We start from the raw sequence: 19,522 nt of genomic DNA on the forward strand, positions 1-19,522 counted from the left end.
GCATTAAAAATTAACTGGAGGGTCTAATAAGAGAGATGGCTTGAAAATGTTATGTTCATTCTAAGGTGAATTTCAACTTTCTGAAATCAGCTTTCATTCCAAATTAGAATGAAAGAAAAACATTTCCTGCAGGACAAAAATTTTGAAAAATATTGATTTAGAATCCCGATGTTCAGTTAAGATAATGTTGAATTAAATATAAACATAACATTAAGGTTTATATTTTCATATAAAACTTGAAATAATAAAGTTAAAATGAAACATTTCAACATTATCAAAATGAAACAAGACAGTCAAAATTATTCTTTTCAACTTTTGCCCACTGAAAATTGTGTCAAAATTTGTATGTTTCTGAAAAACATTTACATTCTGACAAAACTGCATTTTTTTGATGGAAAATTATCCCCCTACATTTTTTGAGCAGCTCTAGCTAGTACGTTGGTGTACAGGATAATCATAGAATCATAGGGTTGGAAGAGACCTCAAGCAAATGAAATTAAGTAAATCTCTCTCACTTGTGTGCAATGGCTTCTATCCTCACTTGGAAAGATGGTAACCTCTTTATGCTTCTTGGCAGAGTGAGAAAGTATTCTATTTCTGTTACCTATGTTATTCTCTGTCCCTCCTTACCACAGTTCCAAGCTCCTCTTGCCTACTGTAGATTGAGATGAGAGCTCCCACTGAGCTCAGCCTGAAGACCCAATAATGAAAATCTCATGTTCAGTATGTTAAGTATTAAAATGTTAACCCATCTATCTTTAATAGTATATACAGTGATATTTAGAGTCCTGCCAAGAACTTTAAGATCATAATTAGGAGAAAGTTAAATCTTGGTGGCCCAATCAAGATAACCGTCCTCTAAAACAAATGACTCCACAGTGGAACACATCTCTTTTGACAGTTAACCCTGCACATGCCACAAGATCAACAGCTTGGCATTATGCACAATTATATTATATTATTACAGATGTGATGTGACCCAATGGATAACACATCAAGGACTTTTGCCAGACTTATGCTGGATATATTGTAAATTATTTGAAAGTAGCATAAAATGCTTTTCCTTGCAGAAATAATGTATTTGTGTTCGTTTTAGTAAAGCTCTCTCTGCTTTAATAAATATTATTTCTGATTTGTTGATGCCTTTCAGCTTAAGCCTAAAAGCCAAACAGCAATTCTTTCCCCCTCATCTCCTCCCTAAATTGGTCTAGGTCCCTTCCACAAAGCTAGGTCATTTCAACTAGTCTCCCAAACATTGATCTTGTTACTCTTCAAACAAACTTTGAAGACGGTATGGTATGTGTTTTAAATGATCATGTTTCTCAGTTGATATTAAAGAACTGGTTGAGGTAAGCAACCTTTTCATAAGGCTCTCTCTCTCACAAAGCAGAATGCTTCTTTAACCCAATCACAGAAACAGGATAGAAGTTATCATGACAAAGATTACTTTGGTGACTCTAGACATAAGGATATTTCTAAGATGTCTGAAAAGAAATCTTTCTGGCTTAGTTAATGATAACACAGACTAATACTTCTAATGTGGTACCGTAAATATGCACTCACATAGTTTGTGCTCCAACCATAGGAATAAACCATATACATCAGAAGAAATATTTTAAAGAATTTCTGATATGAAATGTTATAATCAGATTATGGTTATGCACTACATCCTTTTTATTTCATCATTCTGGATAGAATCCCATTTTCAATTTTATAATGGTGTTTTCACAACACAATTAATTATACGGCATTTTAATACAGCTTAGACCATAACCTTATATCAAACAGTGTTATAATGGAGAGTTCTATAAAGAAGGTAAAAGGTGCCTATTTTGTCAAAACATTTCTAAGTATTTAAATCTACTAGCCTACTACTCGGGTCTGGAAAATAAATAATGCAGTCAATTTACAGCTTTTAAAATGATTCACTAAGTTTGCCACCAATGCCACATATTTCAATGTTTTTCTGAATTAAAAACAAATGCCAAATGACAACAAAAATAGATGGCTATACTGATAGCTACCTAATTTTAGGAGTAATTCATTAATAACATACAATCTATCATTTATTTGAGAAAATTAGTCATCAAACAGAAAAAAACCCAGGAAAGTGATTAAAAATTGCTAGCCATCAATTCGTGAAAATGGGTATAACATGCAACAACATAGTGAAATAAATTAAATATCACTGATGATTTCAGAACTGTTACCAAGAGGACTGAGAATAGGTGACAGTTTAGTAGACTAGCCCTGACAAAACTTACAGCACCTTCCCTATGATCGATAGGAGTGCTGGATAGCATTCGGTGACTAAAGAGTTAAACTCAGGTAGTTACAGGTGTTAGCAGGGGGCCAGAAGAACCAATGGCATACAGTGCTGAAATCTGAATCGTATAAGATACCTTGCTTGCTCTCTTTGTGTGTGAGTTTAAGCTAGGAGTTGGGAGACAGGGAATGGTTTAAACTGAGGCAGGACAACCATGTGTCCAAAGAATTCAGAGCATGGAAGTGGGCTGAACCCAAAAGGGATCGTGAATAAATAAGGGACAATGTGTATTTAGTTGCAATCAGGGTATTTTTCTTTGTTTTGGTTGTTTCGTTAAACTTCTCTGTGTGAATTTATACCTTCCCTCCCCAACTCACTATATTCAAGCTGCTCTCAGATACTCTTGAAATCATACAATTCTTAAAATTGACTGCATTATGTTTGAATTTGCCAGATCAAACAACCAATTTCTTTTATTGAGGGATTTACTGGTTTGAAGGTCAAAGACTTACATCATCCATAAAATCAATCAATGAGGATGAAGAAGAAGAAAAGGAATCCTATTTAACAAACACAACAGGTAAAGAAACAGAAAGAAATGTATGAAGAGAACTATTCAGTAAAAATAAATGATGCAATATGTATTGCAAAAACAATTAACGAAAAATTGCAAAAGATTTTAATGCCAAGTAACAATTATATCAGTTAAAGTTGTGAAGTCTTTGTTATTTGCCTTTTGGTTTCTTAGGCACTTGATCCATAATCCATCCCAAAAAAGTTCTACCCTTCACCCAACAAAAATATTTGCCCATTCTGACAGAATTTCTGTATTAAAACCTACATCTCATAAATCATAAAAAAGCAAATTAAATATAAACATCAGATGTGGTGAATGCAATGACTTTAGGAAACAGTGAATATGCTTTAAAAGATAATAGTAAAAAATTTCAAATTTAATAAATTATTTTCTTCCTTAAATTGTAGGGGTCAGACTGTCCTGTATTAAAATAGCCAAATGCATCTTCTGTTGACATCTGTAGGAGCCATGAGCAAATTCTAGGATAGGATTTGATATTAAGGATAGCATGTTGGCCTAAATGAAGTCAGTGGGAATTTGGTCATTGACTTAAAATAGAAACAGGATTTCAGTCCTAATATTTTATAGACATTTTATAAGGTTTACTTCTAATAAATAAGAGGAGGTTTGAAATATGTTTCCATTTTATGTTTTCTTCTGTTTTTCTATTTGCCAGAACTTTGATCTAAAAATTGCAAAAGAAATAAACAATTTTATTGCGGTCTTACTCTGATTTTCTTGGACACATGCATGGTACCACTGATCTTAACAGAAGCGAATACATCCAAAGGCAGTATTTAGCCCTTGGTTTACAAATTCCTATAAAAATGAATGGAAGACAGGTAATCTGTGTTAGCTAAGTATGTTTTACAATTAAAGGTAATTTAACTTCATCTTTCTTTTAGAGTTTCACATTTTACCATACATCACCTTTAAAAAGAACGGACCATAATTACCAGCTATTCAAGAGCAGGGAGAAGGTATAATAAACAATTATAAATTATTATTATAACATAAAATGGTTTGCAAATATAGAAGGATAATGGGGTTAAGAGCCAATATTAACCACTAAGCAAAAACCTACATGACGCAACCAGCATAACAGCAAGAATAAAAATATGTAAATGACTGCCAAAGAAATTCAAATGTCTGCACACTTACTTCAAATTGATCCAGAGCAGAGGTAGGAGCATTCAAAAATGCCAAGAAAGAATTCTGTGAGTCTTGGTGCTTTACACCTAGAAAACAGCAGCAAGTTTTTTAAGCTACAGCAAAATGACTATTTCATGGAGGCCCTTTGTCCTGCTGAATCTGGTTATAGGTGTTCATCTGAATCATCTTCTAAATATATTACAGGCTGTCATGCGGGGTCTGCTACTCAAGAAGGTACCTTTTAAACACACATGCACAGAGTATACAGCATATGGTTGAATATTCATTTCCCTTGATGTGTATAATGCCAAGATGATTTATTAGATATAGTGAACATATGTATATAGGTTGTGTAATGCATGTGTATATGTCCATTTGCAATATATTAATACTGATTCACATATATGCATATACGTGGCTCATTTCACACTTTGTACCAGTACGGTTTCTATGTCCTAGAAGACATGCACCTTGGGGGGTGGGGAGAGGGTACAGATTTGCACTGCTGCTTTCTCTAGAAATTCTGTCAGGAAAAGGCAGCTTAAGCTTGTGCATGAGGTTCTAAGAAAGGTATGCCAGTGCTGATTGCCTAGGAAACATGCTGAAACAACACTTAATCTGGGTTCTTTGAAAGTACGCCACACCCAGCCGGCACCACCTACTTTTAAATATTTAAGACAGGTGAGTTCTGGTGGAAATGCTGAAAATGCTTTATAACTGTACTACTCCAGGTGGTCTTTTCACCAGGAGGAGTCTACAGCCTATGAAGATACAGGGACTGGGACAACCTAAAGGTGAATCAAGCCCAGTATCTCTCTTCTTGACATCATTCAGGTCCTCATTAATGGACAGTTTAATTACAAATACCTAATAAGTTCTAAGAATAATAAGATGACCACAGAGTATGCCTGAATCGCTGTTTTCCCAACAGATTTGTCATTACATCTATGTTTCTTTACTACAATGTGGGAGAGGAGATGTGTGTGTGAGAGAGATTACATCACACTTCCTTCTCCAACAAGGATGGATGTTACACTGTTCAATCCATATCTATCTCACAATTAAAAAATTAAAACATTATAAAGAAGATTTCGCCTTCTAAAATATCAAGCATACAACACTTCCCTTTCAAAACTCCAAAACCAAGACTGAATGCATTTCTCAAAGAAGTTTTCATGCTATACAATCATTTTTTTCCTGTGTTATTTTCTCACTCTCCCGTGTTTTAGAATATACTTATCCAGCCCCTATCCAAGGATGCATCTGCTAATCTAAATTACCCCTTCTTAGGAAACAATGCCAAGGCACAGTGAGTTAGTCTGCTCTATCACACGAAATTAATGCCCTTGAATCCTCTGTAATATTTATCTTTTAGCCATCAAGATATTTTTATACTAATAATGGATTTTTTTTTGATCCAGAAGTTTTCAAAATAAATGTTACAATCTTTTCTGAATTAGAACTAAACTCTTATCTCTATTCATACAAAAATGTAACACTGGAAAATACCAGATTAGGTAAACTACTAACTATAAATTATTTGTATGACTCAGTGCTGCAAGGCAGATTAATAATCAGTTTTTGGGAGCATAGTAGTTGTGTACTGTTCATGAAACTATAAATGGGAGGACAAACATATGGAAAACAATCATCACCAAGGACAAGTTTTCAAAAGCAACAAGTTAGCTTCAAATTCCCATTTTGCATCTCCATAAATATCAAGATTATATTTACTCTGAATATGAATATAAAGCATCAAAATGAGCAAGAATCAGTACTATAAATAATTTCCTCTTACTAGCTAATCAGCAGCAGTCATTTCTGAATTGTGTAGTATTCTTGTGCTGTCATAACTCAAAGGCCTAGCTACACTAGGTGAAAAGGAGTTGGAGCAGACACTTCTCTGTGGAATGCCTTGAGATTGCAAACCCTATAAAATACCTTGAATCTAAGCAAAACAGATCTCCCACAAATTTAGAAAGTTTTGTTGTTCTAAGTACTAGTGGTTGCACCTGGGAAAGTGACACAAGAGCTTTAATTTCCATCTACCTGAAACAATGCTATCTGCAATTGTTTCTTCAAGCCTGGATAGCAGGACATAAATGTTATAGCTACACCAGGTCAGCTGAGTCTCTGAACTCCACCTCTCAGTACGCTAGCATGTATTTGGATATTACTCAAAAGTCTCTGTTTCCAGCAACACTGGTTCAATCACAGCAAGGCAAAAATTAGAAAATCATTTCTGTCTATGACTGCATTGCCATCTGTAAGCACTAATCTACTGCAGGAAAAAAACACCACTGAATTTTATCAATGCCCCTGCTATGGTTTCCTCTCAGTGTAGATTTAGCTGGATAATTCAGAAATGGGTAGGACGGACTGACTACACTCAAGTGTAAAAAACCTTATCTACCAAAGAAAAAATGTTTATTGAATATTATGTACTGTTAAGGGTTATATAGTGGTCAACTCTATGTACAAGTTGAAATAAAACTAATTCATTTCAAGTACAAATGAGTCTTATGCTTCAGAAGCACCAAGAAAACTCCAAAATATTATACAACAGATTCACACACATTTGCTGCAGGTACATTTTACCATGTAATAGCTGTGCAGACATTTTAAATGCCAGAATATCTCAGCATCATGGTTCTTGAATTTACACCAAAAGATGATACTCTTAACTGATAAGATATACCCACTACTATGCAGTATATTCTCATTTATTTTGATACACCAGTTGCCATACCCTTTTCTGATCTAAGTTCTTCTGTCTCTTTTTTCAGTTTTTCAATTTCTGACAACAGTTCCAAGTTCTTCTTTTCTGACTCTTGAAGTTTACTTAAAAAAAGGGGGAAGGGGTAAACAAAGAAAAAAAAAACAATTATTGAGAGCCAGCATCACAAATTCTCCTTTTTTTGTGTTCATCTTTGCATGTTATTTGAACTACTGTTTGGTTAAAATCAATGCCACTCAAGTTGTGTTGTCAAACAAACAAAGCATGATATCATTAAATGAAAGGGTAAGTTCAGAATTCTGTTATGACTTGTTTAGTACAGGACCTTGAAAAAGGTGTGAATTATTGCCTTTGTTTAACCATTAGCTTGACCCATGTCTCTAATTTATGAGCAGCTGAGAACCCATGCTCTGGGAATAAGAGGAAAAGACCACATTTAAAAATAAACATAACACAGCTATTTTTATTTGCCAATTCATTACGTTTCATATAATGTATATTGAAAGTTTTTTTCTTTTCAAATATTCACAATGGAGAGCATAAAACATTTTGGTAATAACACACTCATTTTAGTTTTCTCCTCAAGAATTTTCTGATTCACAATCAAATATTATTAATATATACATGCAAAGCACTTTTCATACAAGGAGCTCTAAGCATTTTTAAAATGCTAGTTATTCTTCTAGTCTAAGGGGTTTATATTGCTGCTTTTAAAGATGGGTAAACTGAGGTGCAGAGAAACTGATTAGACCCAAATCACATAATGAATCAGTGGTATAGTCAAGGATGGAACTCAGAAGTTCTGCTTCCCAATTCTAGTGCTAGATTGCACTGCCTAAACATTCAAGGCCTTTTTTTTTCTATGAAGAGCCTGATCTAAAACATTAAGAGGTCCATTATCAACTTGATGTGTAGGTTTTTAGCTCCTTAACTGTCATTGGTGTTAATGAGAATTGAGTGGCTAAATACCTTGTACAGTGATTGGAAGGAATACATTCCAGTCTCCCCAAACACACATTAAAAATACATTTTGTCATAAAACAGATGACTTCTTATCTCCAACCTTTCTATCAGATCCAGCTAAAACAAAAAAAAGAACGGTTACTTACCTGTAACTGTTGTTCTTTGAGATGTGTTGCTCATGTCAATTCGAAGTAGGTGTGCGCACCGCGTGCACCACGTCTTCCGGAGCGTTTTCCCTAGTGGTACCCGTAGCGCCGGCAGGGCGCCTCCTGGAGTGGCGCCACCATGGCAGGGCATAAGTACCCCTGCCGGCGCTGCCCCACCTCAGTTCCTTCTTGCTGGATACTCCGACGAAGGAGAGGTAGGGTGGGAGTCGAATGGACATGAGCAACACATCTCGAAGAACAACAGTTACAGATAAGTAACCGTTCTTTTCTTCTTTGAGTGGTTGCTCATGTCCATTCGAAGTAGGTGACTACCAAGCTAACCCCAAGGAGGAGGGGTCGGAACAGTCATAGCACCAGAGTCATAAAGGAAGGTGAACAATAAATAGATTTATTTGAACAAATAAACAGTGACAAGTCACCAACCCAGAACAAAGACGACGAGATCTATATATTTACATCACAGATTCGAGGACTGCAGAGCCCACCCTTGCATCCTCCCTGGCCTGTTGAGGAAGCGCATAATGTGTTGTAAACGTGTGGAGGGAAGACCAGGTGGCTGCCCTGCAGATTTCTGTGATAGGTACCTGGGCACCGAAGGCTACCGAGGACACCTGCGCCCTGGTAGAGTGTGCCTTTACCCTGGGCGGGGTTTTACCCGCCAGTTGGTAACACTCTGCTATACATTGCACCACCCATCTTGAAAAACTTTGGGTAGAAACAGGCGAACCTTTTCCCTTTCCCCCAAATGTGACGAACAACTGTTGGGATTTACGGAAGGGCTTGGTTCGGTCAATATAAAAAGCCAGTGCTCGCTTGACATCCAGGGAGTGTAGAACACGCTCCTTAGGGGATGCGTGAGGTTTAGGGAAGAACACTGGTAAATAAATCTCCTGCGATTGGTGAAAAGGGGAAACCACCTTCGGGAGGAAGGTTGGATGAGGTCGTAGCCTCACAGGATCACGAGAAAAAACAAGGTAGGGCAGCTCTATGGTCAGCGCCCTTAACTCTGATACCCTTCTAGCAGACGTAATGGCTACTATGAAAGCAACCTTCAATGAAAGGTGCTTCAGCATACAGGTAGCCAAGGGTTCGAAGGGATGGGACATAAGCCTGTGAAGAACCAGGTTGAGGTTCCATTCAGGGTATGGAGCCCTCACCGAGGGATACAATTTCTCCAAACCCGTAAGAAATCTTTTAACCACCTGGTTAGAAAAAAGAGAGGCTCCTGCCGTACCCACATGGAAGGCGGAGAGAGATGCCACATGGACTTTAATAGACGAAAAAGACAAGCCAAAAGAACGAAGTTGAAAGAGATAGTCGAGAATAGCTGGAATAGGAGCCGAGGACGGCTGTACTCCTCTCCGGGACGCCCAAGACGAGAAGCGCCGCCACTTGGCAGCGTACGACCGTCTAGTAGAGGGTTTCCTGCTGCTAAGTAGCACCATCTGTACCTGTCGGGAACATTCCCTTTCCGGTTGGTTCAAACACGGATAAACCAGGCCGTCAGGTGGAGAGACCAGAGATCCAGGTGAACCATTATTCCTCCGTCCCAAGGTTGGGTTAGCAGGTCCCGAACTGGAGGGAGTGCTATGGGGTCCCGGGCCAGCATATCCACCAGGATGGGGAACCAGAACTGTCTGGGCCACCTGGGGGCTATGAGGATGATCGAGGACCTGAAAGTTCTCGCTCTGGTCAACACCCTGGAGATTAGTGGAAATGGGGGAAAAGCGTAGAGGACGCCCTTTGGCCACGTGGTCGTTAGGGCGTCTCCCTTGGAAAAATTCCCCAGCCCCAGCAGGGAACAGTAGTTCCTTCATTTTGTATTGTGTGCCGAGGCAAATAGGTCCAGGTGGGGATAGCCCCACCTGTGGAAAACCTGGCTGAGTACAGAATCCTTGAGCGACCACTCGTGGGCTCCAAAGGATCTGCTCAGTGTGTCTGCAAGCAGGTTCTTGAACCCAGGGAGGTATTCCGCCTGGGGCGAGATGTTGTGCATGATGCATAGGTGCCATAACAGCAGGGCTTCCTTGCACAGAGGTGGGGAATGTGCCCCACCCTGCTTGTTGAGGTAGAAAACCGCTGCAGTGTTGTCCATACGTACCAGGATGGAGCGGTGGGAGAGCCTCGGCAGGAATGCTTCGCAGGCTTTCCTCACCACTCGCAGTTCCTGGACGTTGATGTGCAGGGACCGTTCGGACGGGGACCAGAGGCCCTGAGTTCTGTGGCCCCCGAGGTGTGCACCCCACCCTAGGTTGGATACATCGGTGACCAGGGTCAGCAAGGGGGGAGGGGCATTGAAGGGAACTCCGCTGCGCACCACGGATTCCTGGGTCCACCTGAGTAGGGAGTCCAGAATGTCCGGGGGCACTGTGACTATGGAGTCCCATAGGCCCTTGGACTGGCAGAAGGCCTTCACCAGCCAAGCCTGCAGAGGTCTCATCCTCATCCTGACATGTCACACCGTGTAAGTGCATGCCGCCATATGTCCCAGGAGCCTGGAGCAGACTTGGGGAGTCGTGATGGGGGACCGGGTTAGCTGTGAAATCAGCTCCCCTATTGCAAGGAACCTGCTGTGGGGCAGGAACGCTCTGGCCATCTTCACATCGAGTAGAGCTCCCACGAACTCTATGCTCTGGAAGGGGGTCAGGGATGACTTCTCGACATTCACCAAGAGCCCCAGACTTAAGAAGAGAGCTCTTATGAGTGACACGTGAGCTTCTACTTGCTCGTACGAGCGACCTCGGATTAACCAATCGTCGAGGTAAGGGAACACATGTACTCCCCGATTGCTCAGAAAGGCGGCAACCACAGCCATAGATTTCGTGAACACCCTTGGCGCAGTACACAACCCAAAGGGGAGTACCGTAAACTGAAAATGGTGACAGCCCACCATAAACCGAAGGAACCTCCTGTGACTGGGCCTGATAGCCACATGGAAGTAGGCGTCCTTTAGATCGAGAGTCGCGTACCAGTTGCCCAGTTGTAGTACTGGGATGACCGAGGCTAAAGTTACCATTCTGAACTTTTGTTTCACCACCGCCTTGTTTAAGAACCGGAGGTCCAAGATAGGGCGGATACCCCCCTTTGGTTTTGGGACAACAAAATAACGGGAGTAAAACCCCTTGCCCTGCAAGTGCGGGGAAACCCTTTCTATTGCCCCTTTTTCGAGGAGTGCCCCCACTTCCTGAAGCAGGATGTGTTCGTGAGGGGTGTCCCTTGTTAGGGACAAGGTAGGGGGTTTTGAAGGCGGTGGGCCCAGGAATGGGATAGAATAGCCTGAATGTACAATGTTGAGGACCCAGGCATCTGATGTTATTTGTGCCCATGCCTGGGCAAAACGGGAAAGCCGGGCCCCGAATGGGGGGCCCGGGCGGTAGACTGGTATGGGACTCTCTAGCTCTAAGTCAAAATTGAGGCTTGCCCTGATTGGAAGGGCCGTAAGGGCCTGCCCGTTGGGGATCTGACCTGGGGCGACGACGTTGACCCCTAGACCCTTGAGGGTGCGCGGCCGCCCCGGAACCTCCACCGGAGGCCCTACAGAAGTCCCCACGGGGGATCTGGGCCTGCGGCGCCTACAGAAGCGGCACCTACAGAAGTCCCCACGGGGGGACTGGGCCTGCGCTCTACCCTGCTGCCTAAACGGCAGTTGACGCTGCTGAGTAGCTGGCGTATGTATGCCCAAGGACTTCAGGGTCGACCTAGTGTCCTTTAGGGTATGGAGCCTGGAATCTGCGTGCTCCGAGAACAATGTCTTCCCTTCAAAAGGCAAGTCCTGGATAGTGTGCTGGACATCCGCGGGGATCCCCGAAACATGTAGCCACGCCCAACGGTGCATAACGACACCTGTCGCCATGGTGCGGGCTGCCGAGTCCATGGTGTCCAAAGCCGCTTGGAGGGCAGATCTTGTGATGATTTTACCCTTGGAGGCCATAGCTACAAACTCCTGGCGGTCCTCCACTGGGAGTCGGTCCTTAAATTACTCGACTGCCCGCCAGGTGTTGAAGGTGTACCTGCTCAGCATCGCCTGCTGATTAGCGATACAGAGCTGCAGAGCTCCCGTAGAGTATACTTTGCGGCCCAGCAAGTCCAGCTTCTTAGGTTCCCTTGCCTTCGGTGAAGGACCGGGTTGGGGAAGCTTCTCCTTTTGGGCCGCGGCTTGCACGACCAATGATCCCGGGATGGGTTGGGAGTACAGAAAATCGTGACCCGACTGCGGGGTGAAATAATGCCTTTCTACCCCTTTTTGGGTAGGAGTCAGAGTCGCTGGCGTTTGCCACAGGGCATTAGTAATTTTTGAAACCGTCTTGTTAAGTGGTAGCACGAATCGTGCAGGGGTGTCCTCAGTGAGGATGTCTACCATCGGGTCGGTATCCTCAATTATGGGCTCAACCGTAACAGCCAGGTTGGAAGCCATGCACTGCAGGAGGTCTTGATGCACTCTGGCATCCATTGATGGCAGCTCGGGCGCCGGGTCTGCCAGTGCCTCATCGGGGGAAGACGACGCCGATGTCTCCTGGACCAACAGGGGGGCCATTGCGGTCAACTGTGGTGCCGATTGGGCGGCCCGAGCTTCCGTAGGGGCTGCTCCCGGCACCGATGGCTGCAGTGCCACTGTGTCTTGTGGCACCGGGAGAGGGGAGGTGGGCGCCCTAGACGGGGACCGAAGGGTGGAGCCGACGAGGAGCAAAGTGCAAACCTGGCCATCGACTCTGGCTTGCCTGCATGCGCACGGCGTGGACGGGTCGTCTGCGGTGCCGGGGGACCCAGACCCGGTGCGGCGAACTCCGATGGCACCAACAGCTGCTGCACCGGGGTGCGCAGGCCCGGTGCCAGTTGCCCAGTAAGTAACTGCGGCACCGGGGTGCCCAAACCCGGTGCCGTTGGAGGCAGCATTTGCAGCACCGAGGTACCCAGGCTCGGTGCCGTGTACGCCAGTTGCGGCACCGAGGTGCTCAGGCTCGGTGCCGTGTGCGCCAATTGTGGCACCGAGGTGCTCAGGCTCGGTGCCGTGTGCGCCAATTGCGGCACCGGGGTGCCTAGGCCCGGTGTCAGCTGCGTTGCCAGTAACTGCGGTGCCGAGGTGCTCAAGCTCGGTGCCGGTTGCGATGGCTGAAATAGTGGAAGCGGTGCCGTCTGGGGCTGTGGTACCGGGGTGCCCAGGCCCGGTGCCGATTGCACCGACTGCAGCTGTGACACCGGGGTGCCCAGGCCCGGTGTCGATTGCGCCAACTGTGGCTGCGGCAACGGGGTGTCCAGGCCCGGTGCCGGTTGCGCCGACTGTAGCTTTGGCACCGGGGTATCCAGGCCTGGTGCCTGTTGTGTGGCCAATAGGTACGGCACTGAGGTGCTCAGGCTCGATGCCGACCGAATCGTGTCCGACTGGAGCGGTACCGGGGTGCCCATGCCCGGTACTGGGGTGGACCACTGAGTCAAAGCCGGTGCCGATGATGGCACGGAGACGGTAGCCTTGGGAGTATGGCACCGGTACGGCCAAGCAGGGCTCTGGCAACTTGGAGAGCAACGACCTGCCATGGCTAGAGGCTCCCTGGGAATGACGACCCGGCGTCGTGAAGGAGCCCGTAGTAGCAGTGGGAGCCAAACCCAGCGTGGTTGGTCCCGACGCATATGCCACTTTAGCATGCTGACCCTGGTCATGCAAGGGCGATAGCGGCGCCTTTGGGGCTTGCCCCGTGGGCGACCTCGACCCGTCCGAGTCAACCAACGACGGCGGGGAGGTCGTAAGGCTGATTAAGTCCTGTGCCGCTTCAAAGGTGTCCGGCGTAGACGGACGATGAGAGGGCAAGCGGCCCGGGCTCGCTAGCCCTCCTCGGTGCCGACGGTGCACCAGAGGAGAGGCGCGCACCGGTGAGCTAGCGGTGTGGTGTCCAGCTGATGCTGGCTTCTTGGACGGGGATCTGCCCCAGGACTTCTTCACCCTCTTAGAAGGGGGAGGGTGAGACCGGTGTCGGGAGCTTGCCGCCGACGCCCGGTGCCGGTGTACGGCCTCGCGTGTGGAGGCCGGTGTGCTGTGCACCGCAGGCTGGTCCGGCGGTGCCGGTTGAAGCGCCGTCTCCATAAGAAGAAGTTTCAAGCGGGAAACTCTGTCCTTTCTAGTACGAGGCTTGAAAGACTTGCAGATCTTGCAGGCTATTGCCAAATGGGCCTCACCCAGACGCTTAAGGCAGCTGTCGTGTGGGTCGCCCCTGGGCATAAACTTCCCGCAGTCAGCGCACGTTTTAAAGCCTTGCGGCCCTGGCATTCCTTACCCCCAAGGGGGGCAAGGAACAAAACAAAAAACCTAACTAACTACACAACTATTTACAAAGTGAGAAACGGGAACCATTAAACTATCTAAGCCTAACAGCTATAGAGAGAGAGACGCTCCAACGACCGAGATGGAGGTAAGAAGGAACTGAGGTGGGGCAGCGCCAGCAGGGGTACTTATGCCCCGCCATGGCGGCGCCACTCCAGGGGGCGCCCTGCTGGCGCTACGGGTACCGCTAGGGAAAACGCTCCGGAAGACGTGGTGCACGCAGCGCACACACCTACTTCAAATGGACATGAGCAACCACTCGAAGAAGAATCAACACTTCTCCCACATTTTGTGTTCATGCATCAGTTCTTTATTCCATTCTCCACTCTTGGCCCTTTCCATGTTTTATGTCTACTGTTTAGGTACCTAGATACTATTGGACAGTGACAGGCATATTATGGTATAAATACCTTACACAGAGATTTCAGACACACTCATAGACATGTCTAGTCTCCTTGTTTAGAGAAAGAGAAAAAGAAAGGCTTCTAAAAGTTACTAGTATGGCTTCTTTAAAACACATCATAGGGCATTTTTTTCCAGTAGGACAACCCAGGAAACTGAAGTCCTCTAATTTCCAACAGAATAGTGGCAGCATACATAGTGGCAGTGCACAGTTCTCTTACAATAAGCTCAAGTCTGACTTGGAAGGCTCACTTTTTGGGGTAATAAAAAGCTATTCAGCTCTTATACTTGCTTTGTTCTTAGTCTCTTTGTTTCCTTTGTTGGTAGTCTGAGCAATCAATACCAATGTCAGTGGTGGATGTTTAAACTAGACTCATACCACCAAATTTATTTTCAGACTGCCAGTAAAGCTGACAGTAATGTGGGCCCTGGGGCAAAGTGTAGGGGAGGTGACTCTGTGCCCCCAGATGGGGAAGAGCGAAAGAAAAAAGGGGCAGGACCAAGAATGCTACCCAGATCGCAGCGCACCCACCGCAGTCCTCAGAGCCATGTGCAGTGGTGCTCCAGTAGCAGTACAAAGGAGCCTAGGGCTCCTGCTGCTGCCACAGCAGCAACTGGGAGCTCTGGGCCCCTTTGAATCTCTGGGCTCTGAAGCAATTGCCCTCTTTGCTCCTCCATGTCAGCGGGCCTGCAGGCTACCAAGAAGCCTTCTTAGGTATCAACATTTGCTAACTTCTGACCTTGGCTAGATTACAATTGATGACCTACAAGTGAAATGCCCCATTATTCCTCAATACTAATCCTCTGCTTTGGCCAGTCCTCCTAATCAAATGAATTCTGAAACTGAAGTAAAGAAGGGATCAGTGAAGGAAAGAAGAATTCTTAAATCTCAGTAAGCAGACTTTATTCCTGCACAAATCAACATGCAAAAATTGATTTTTGTCCATCCAAATCATTAGGCCTGTTCACGAAGTAGAAAGGAATACATGTTCTGAGACAGACACACAAGTGTCTGTTACTCCGTCAGCCCTAAAGCTGTGAAATGTTTGTGGGAGTAATTATTTGATTATTGAAAGAGTGCCATCTGACAGTCCAGAGAGAGAGAGAGAGCTGCAGTTTTTCATAGTATCTTTTCAGTTACTCACAGTATACAAAAAAGAGTCCTGTGTTGTTTTTAGGTTATAAGAAACTAACATAACATTCATTACCAGATTTTGACAAGCTATTTAACATTTATAACTATATGTTCTCCCCCCCAAAAATCTTTGGCTAGCTGCCATAGTGAAATTCCATCAGAACCATTCTGTCTCACCATTCTGTAGATATGCTGGAAGCTTTAACTTTATTTAACTCATCTTGAATGGCCTGTTTTGCTCGGATTTCTGCATCAAGAGCTGATTGCAGTTCCAGCCTTGCTGACATATCCAGTTTTGCAAAGCGGCGCATCTTCCAGGGCATGTCCTATAAAAAACCAAGCAAACCACCCACAGAAAATTGAATTAATTTAAATATTAGTATTACCTGTTTTGGTACTTCAGCCCATATGCTCTTGACATGAGAGCTGGTCAGTCCAAAAAGGATTCTGAAAAGTCCCCAAATACATCATCTCTTTTTTCTCTTCAAATTTTGAGACAGAAAGATAGTTTCATGTTTGCAATACTCTCAACTTTGTAAACCACAGTCACTTACAAGCATGGACTCTAATGGCAACTATGAGAAGACTCACACAATGGAAAGGCTCCTTCAAAGAGAATATATGCCATACTGTGACGGTGCAGATCTTTTTAATCTCTGCAGTTTTATGCAGCACCCTCTCAATAAATCCATATAAAACTGTCTGTAACCCCCTCGACAAAATTATACAAAATCATATTATAAAAGAGGTGCCTTTCCATTAATTGGCAAAAATTAAATTGTGGTGGTCAATAGTAAAGTTTCTAAATGTTTGCAAGGTCTCATGAGACAGCCTATTTAGATAAAAGTTTACATCGAAGGCAAAACTGATACAAAGTCATAATTAATATTTTTATACAAAATGTTTTTGATATGTTAAATGGGATCCTTACAGTTGCTCTTGCACCCAAACTGGAGTTCCTCAGAGCCTCTAATTCTTCTGTCATTTTAGAGGCCAAGGCTTGTAGATACCCTCGAGCATCCTTTTCATCACTCACCCTAGACAAAAAAAACAAACAAAACAAACAAACAAAATTAAATGAAAAATGTAAAAGTAAAGGAACCATTAATTTAGAACAGGGGTGTCCAAACTTTTTTCAAAGAGGGCCAGATTTGAAGAAGTGAACATGCGTGAGGGCTGTCCCCTCACTCTCAGCCCCAAGGCGGAGGGCCCGCAGGATCGGAGGCGGGCAGAGAGCGCAGGGAATGCCGGCCTCACGGCAGCCCGGGGGCAGGGCGAACCCGCAGCCGAGCGGGGCTGCGGACGTGCCCTACAGGGCAGGCTCTAGGACCGCAGAGGCCATGGGCGGCGGCGGCGCGGCCGGAAGCGGCGCGCTGAGCGCGCCAGTTCAAAAGAGCGCCAGGGAGCCAGGAGAGGGGGAGGAAGCGGGGGCCGTATTAAATCGGAACACGGGCCGCAATTGGCCCGCGGGCCGGACTTTGGACATGCCTGATTTAGAATAAACAAGGCAGTAATTATAAAAGTTAAACCCTTTGCTACTTTGTACAGTTAAATTATATGGTATGTTCTACAAAGACAATTGAAGATAAAGAAACCAAATATAAAGCTTAAGAAAGCAGATAATATTTGTGTCCTGACCAGCATCATCTGATCAAAATACAGACTGTAACAATTAAGTGTAACAGTTTATCTTTAGTCAGTAAGTTCAAATTAAATATTCTACTATGTATTAACAAAGCACCCAGGAAACTTCAGATAAGAAGGATTAGAAAAAACCATTGTTAATCTAAGGTGTTATCATAACTGACTGCAAAACTAGTGACATTAGACTCTTCCTCAGTTTCTATTTAATAATTGTTTTTTACAGTTGTTTCTTAAACAGTGTAAGTGAGAAAAGGGCCTCTTATTCACTGAATTTGCCTTCCATAAATACATGACTTCTGGTTGTGATCACGACAACAAGATTTTTCAAATTTCCTGCTCTTTGAAGATAAGAGCTGCACTGCATCTTCCATAAAGACAAGGTTGTATTTCAGACTCCATTCTCCACATCTAGGTGAACCAAATTCCATATCATCAAAGCCTACTCATTTTATGGATTAGCAGGTTCTAGAAGGGACCAGTGCTAGTTTGACATGTCCCATCTGGTAACCTGGATGGAAACAGCCATTAAATTTGAGTATGTGAATATATTTTGGCAAAAACATCCCTCAAGCAATGGTCCCTAAATTCTGCAATCATTGTAACTTTTATGGAAGGAGAAAATCTTGTTCTTCTATTCTACTGATCTCTCCTTTCCTCCTCACGTTACTGCTCATTACATCCTTAGAATTTTGATGTGGAGAGAGACAGTGATCTAAAATGGCAAATCTGATACCTGGCAATTTCATTTCCGTGAAATCTTTTGCAGACATCCTCTCCAAGGTAAGTCTTTTGGACACTTACACAGTGGCTTCTTCAGGGTTCATGTATATAGTTAACATGGTTGAATAAGGCATTATTGCTAAGAAATAAAGGTTTATCCTGCTAATAATAATTTACTATTTCGATACAGTTTTGGAAGTACTATACTTGTTAAGAGTGAGGCGACAGAAAGGACAAGCTCAGCAGTGCCAAGGATAAGTCACAGCTCCATCCCTCCAGTATTTGTAGAAATAGAGGTATGATTCACATGTTTTCACCAGAGACCCAGAGAGAGGTCATGATCCACAGCCAGTTAAAAAAAACTATGTCCCCTCCCGTCCCCTCTCACCAAGTTATTTGTGGCATGCCATACCACAGGTAGCCTGTCTAATCAAGTTTGTCATGTCCAGTGAACATGGTCATGAGTTAAATGAAACGGTAATCATTACAAAATGATCACATCTTCCCTTGGAGTTCCATCGGGCACGGTACAAGTGGAGTTTCCAGCACCTTTCTCTTTGGAAGCAAAGTTGTTAGTTACTTTTTGGAATACAACAAAGCTTTCTTACTGAATAGTATAGCAGTTTCTTCTTGCCTGTACACAAACACCCTGATAGGTCATAAGACTTTTGGTTTTCATCAATATTTTGATCTTCTTGCCAAAGGTTGATAATATTGGACTTCTGCTGCTGCTGCATCTAGGAAGACTTTTTCTTTGTATTCAAAATGAACTGTGACATTGGCCATCAGGGCTGAGCACATCCTTGGCATATTCAATGTCTAATTTTCATAATTTGCCTTCAATATGTAGTTTTGATTTCTCACACACAACTGACTCAAGCTTTCATACTTCTTTTACCAAAATCTCACATGATACTTTATGCCTTACGTGGACATTATCCCAAACTATAAGATAGTGATTTATAATGAGCAGAACAGAGTCTGCATTTCTTGACTGAATTGTTTCTTCCACACCATAGGTATTCCTTGGTGGGATATACGTTTGCATTCAGTTCCAAAGACATTAGGAATTAATGTTCTGTGAAAGCCTACTGGTGTCTCATCCAATCATTGCTGATTGGATCATGACGGAAACAATAGATTCCATTAGCTCGGCAGGGTGTTCCTTCCACTGGGAGAATTCTGCTTCTCACCAGATACAGGGGATTGAACCCTTGAACCTGAAAGCTGGCCTCTCTCACTTATTTATTGTTTCATGGATATTCTGTGGCATTCTGTTGTCATCAAAGTACAGAACCGGGTCAGTGATTGCAAGTGCCACTTCTACCTTCCCCCCTGTTGCCAGACACAGTTTACTGAACTCTCTCTATACCACTAGTCAATACAACGCTCCAGATTGCCTCTTGTCTGTGGAGTGTGAAATTCTATGTAACCGCCTTGCCTAAA

At 43.8% G+C, this 19,522-nt stretch overlaps 1 protein-coding gene across 6 annotated transcripts in view; it reads right to left on the reverse strand.

Moving 5' to 3' along the window:
* Positions 1–19,522, reverse strand: part of CDC42BPA (CDC42 binding protein kinase alpha) — a 333,045-nt gene that overhangs the window by 65,634 nt on the left and 247,889 nt on the right. For 5 of the 6 annotated variants that reach the window (XM_075925322.2, XM_014570971.3, XM_075925320.2 and 2 more), the window contains exons 18-22: positions 16,644–16,749; positions 15,890–16,038; positions 6,745–6,836; positions 4,005–4,081; positions 2,779–2,826 (exon numbers count right to left, since the gene is read on the reverse strand). In XM_075925322.2, the coding sequence (XP_075781437.2) occupies positions 2,779–2,826; positions 4,005–4,081; positions 6,745–6,836; positions 15,890–16,038; positions 16,644–16,749 (472 nt within the window). The remainder of the gene's footprint in view (positions 1–2,778; positions 2,827–4,004; positions 4,082–6,744; positions 6,837–15,889; positions 16,039–16,643; positions 16,750–19,522) is intronic. The other variant, XM_006118059.4, reaches the window with a different exon arrangement.

Source organism: Pelodiscus sinensis, chromosome 3, assembly GCF_052426305.1.
Source record: "Pelodiscus sinensis isolate ZL-2025 chromosome 3, ASM5242630v1, whole genome shotgun sequence".
Lineage (NCBI taxonomy): Eukaryota > Metazoa > Chordata > Testudines > Trionychidae > Pelodiscus > Pelodiscus sinensis.